General features: G+C 32.5%; 1 protein-coding gene across 2 annotated transcripts; it reads left to right on the top strand.

Annotated features, from left to right (window-relative positions):
- Nucleotides 1-349: 349 nt before the first annotated feature.
- Nucleotides 350-1614, top strand: LOC124894660. Of its 2 annotated transcripts, XM_047405249.1 has the most exons (3): nucleotides 350-1075; nucleotides 1268-1349; nucleotides 1382-1614. In XM_047405249.1, exons 1-2 carry the CDS (start codon nucleotides 536-538, stop codon nucleotides 1301-1303), a joined length of 576 nt encoding a protein of 191 aa, XP_047261205.1. In that variant the 5' UTR covers nucleotides 350-535; the 3' UTR covers nucleotides 1304-1349; nucleotides 1382-1614. The 2 variants fall into 2 exon arrangements, with proteins under 2 accessions (XP_047261205.1, XP_047261204.1); XM_047405248.1 differs by having other exon boundaries at nucleotides 353-1075; nucleotides 1268-1614.
- The last annotated feature ends 262 nt before the right edge of the window (nucleotides 1615-1876 follow it).

Genomic DNA, 1876 nt, shown 5'->3' with positions numbered 1-1876 from the left:
CACATAGTAGTTATTATTTTAAGTCTAACAATAACTTTGCAATGATGTACGTATTCAAACTTGACCAAATTTTAAAGTAATATATAAAAGTCATTATAAAACCCAAAAACTGATAAACTTTGTTCAATTTTAAAAATTACCGATAATTCATCATCTCAAATTAGAAGAAAATATTAATTCATCATCTCAAATTAGAAGAAAATATCTTGAAATATGAATATGAGTTTGAAAGAACAAATGAGTTGACACTTTCGACCCTCTTTTTGATGAAAAGGAGTATTTCTACTGTTCTACGTGATTATTAAGAAAAAATAATTTCTTTCACAGTTTCTCAAGCAGAATATTTATTAACTTCTGCATTATGATTAAATGGATAATACAATTAATTTATATATTGTGTATTCATATGTATTTACATTTTATTGATATCTAATGATTTAGTCTAAAAAAGATTTAACTTACTGTAATAAAATAACATTAAAAAACACACCATAAATAAGAATTTTATTAATTATTTGCAAGACATCATAAATAAATGGAGTTGATACCTTGCCAATGTTTGCAGGTTTCTTGTCCCAACCTGGAAGTGCTAAACCTCCAATGCGCTGGCAGCATAACTGCTCTATGCTCTCACCAACTTCCAACTGCCTACTTCAGCAAACTTGTAACCTTGGAAGTATTGTGGTGTGAAAAATTGAGAAACTTGATGTCTCCATCAGTGGCCAGAAGTCTTGTGAATCTCCAAAGACTACGCATAAGAGGCTGTCAATCAATGGAAGAAGTGATCACAGAAGAGGAACAACAAGGAGATGAAATTATGTGTAATGAGCCCTTATTTCCCCGATTGGAAAAGCTGAAACTTGAAAATCTGCGAAAGCTGGGGCATTTCATTCTGACTAAGCAAGCTCTTGAATTTCCATTCCTCAGAGAAGTGGAGATTCATAAATGCCCTGAAATGAAGACGTTTGTCCAACAGGGATCTGTCAGTACACCAAGTCTCAAAAATGTGAACAATGATGATAAGGTGAAAGTAGATGACCTGAATGAATGGCTACATCAGAGGTTCATTTCTAAGGTTTGTCTTGTAGCGCTAGCTGGCTGTATAAAAAATCAACTCCACTGCTATCTTTCCATCTTAATAGTAATAGTAATAGTCAGATACTTATTTATGTTCGTCACTTGAAGTAGCTTCTTTTTACCTTCCCCAAATGTTTTATCTTTCAACTAAATATTGTAATGTCTGTTCTTTTGTAATCTCTACTCTCAGGAAGAAGATGGAAGCAAATCTGAAGCTTCAATCTAGTGACGGCAGAACCTAAAGTGTTGTCTATGAATCCAAAACTAGGAAGGTAATAATTAAGTACTAGACGATAAGCCAAAGTGCATCCATATTAGCTCGAACATCGCATAATACCTATGTTCGTGACGGGAGGTAACAAGCAGAGGTGGGTCTACACTATAACACATGGGTTCATGTGAACCAAACAGCTTTTGCCTAAAGACTTTTATCTCTATTTGTAAAGGATTTGATTAATTTTAAATTTTGAATTCTCTTGTGATTCTAAATTCTTCTTTCGTTATATTTAATAGCTAATATATAGCTTTATTTTCTCATGATATTTGCATTCTATGTCGTTTTAAAAGATTACTTTTCGAGATATGCTCGTTCATCCATATTTACTCATCCAAATCCTCATATGGGAAATTCAAAATTTCTACTTTTTGATCAATATAGTAAGAGTATTTCAATACTCATGAGACTGAGTTGCCAAACTATACAAATTCGGAAAGTTGGGGAAAGCAAAACATTACACATTCCGTGAAAAAAAGCATGAAATGATTTGTGTATTAGTTTGAGAATATAGAGTATAGGAAG

The sequence above is a fragment of the Capsicum annuum genome, unplaced genomic scaffold, assembly GCF_002878395.1.
Source record: "Capsicum annuum cultivar UCD-10X-F1 unplaced genomic scaffold, UCD10Xv1.1 ctg76571, whole genome shotgun sequence".
In the NCBI taxonomy this organism is placed as follows: domain Eukaryota; kingdom Viridiplantae; phylum Streptophyta; class Magnoliopsida; order Solanales; family Solanaceae; genus Capsicum; species Capsicum annuum.
The sequence above is the reverse complement of the archived record's forward strand: the minus strand, read 5'-3'. Positions and strand labels throughout refer to the sequence as shown.

Excerpts from the sequence above, each read along its gene's own strand:
- LOC124894660 (XM_047405249.1), top strand. The coding sequence starts at position 536 with ATGGAGTTGATACCTTGCCAATGTTTGCAGGTTTCTTGTCCCAACCTG. Across the intron at positions 1,076-1,267 it reads ATCAGAGGTTCATTTCTAAG|GAAGAAGATGGAAGCAAATC; the intron begins GTTTGTCTTGTA and ends CTCTACTCTCAG.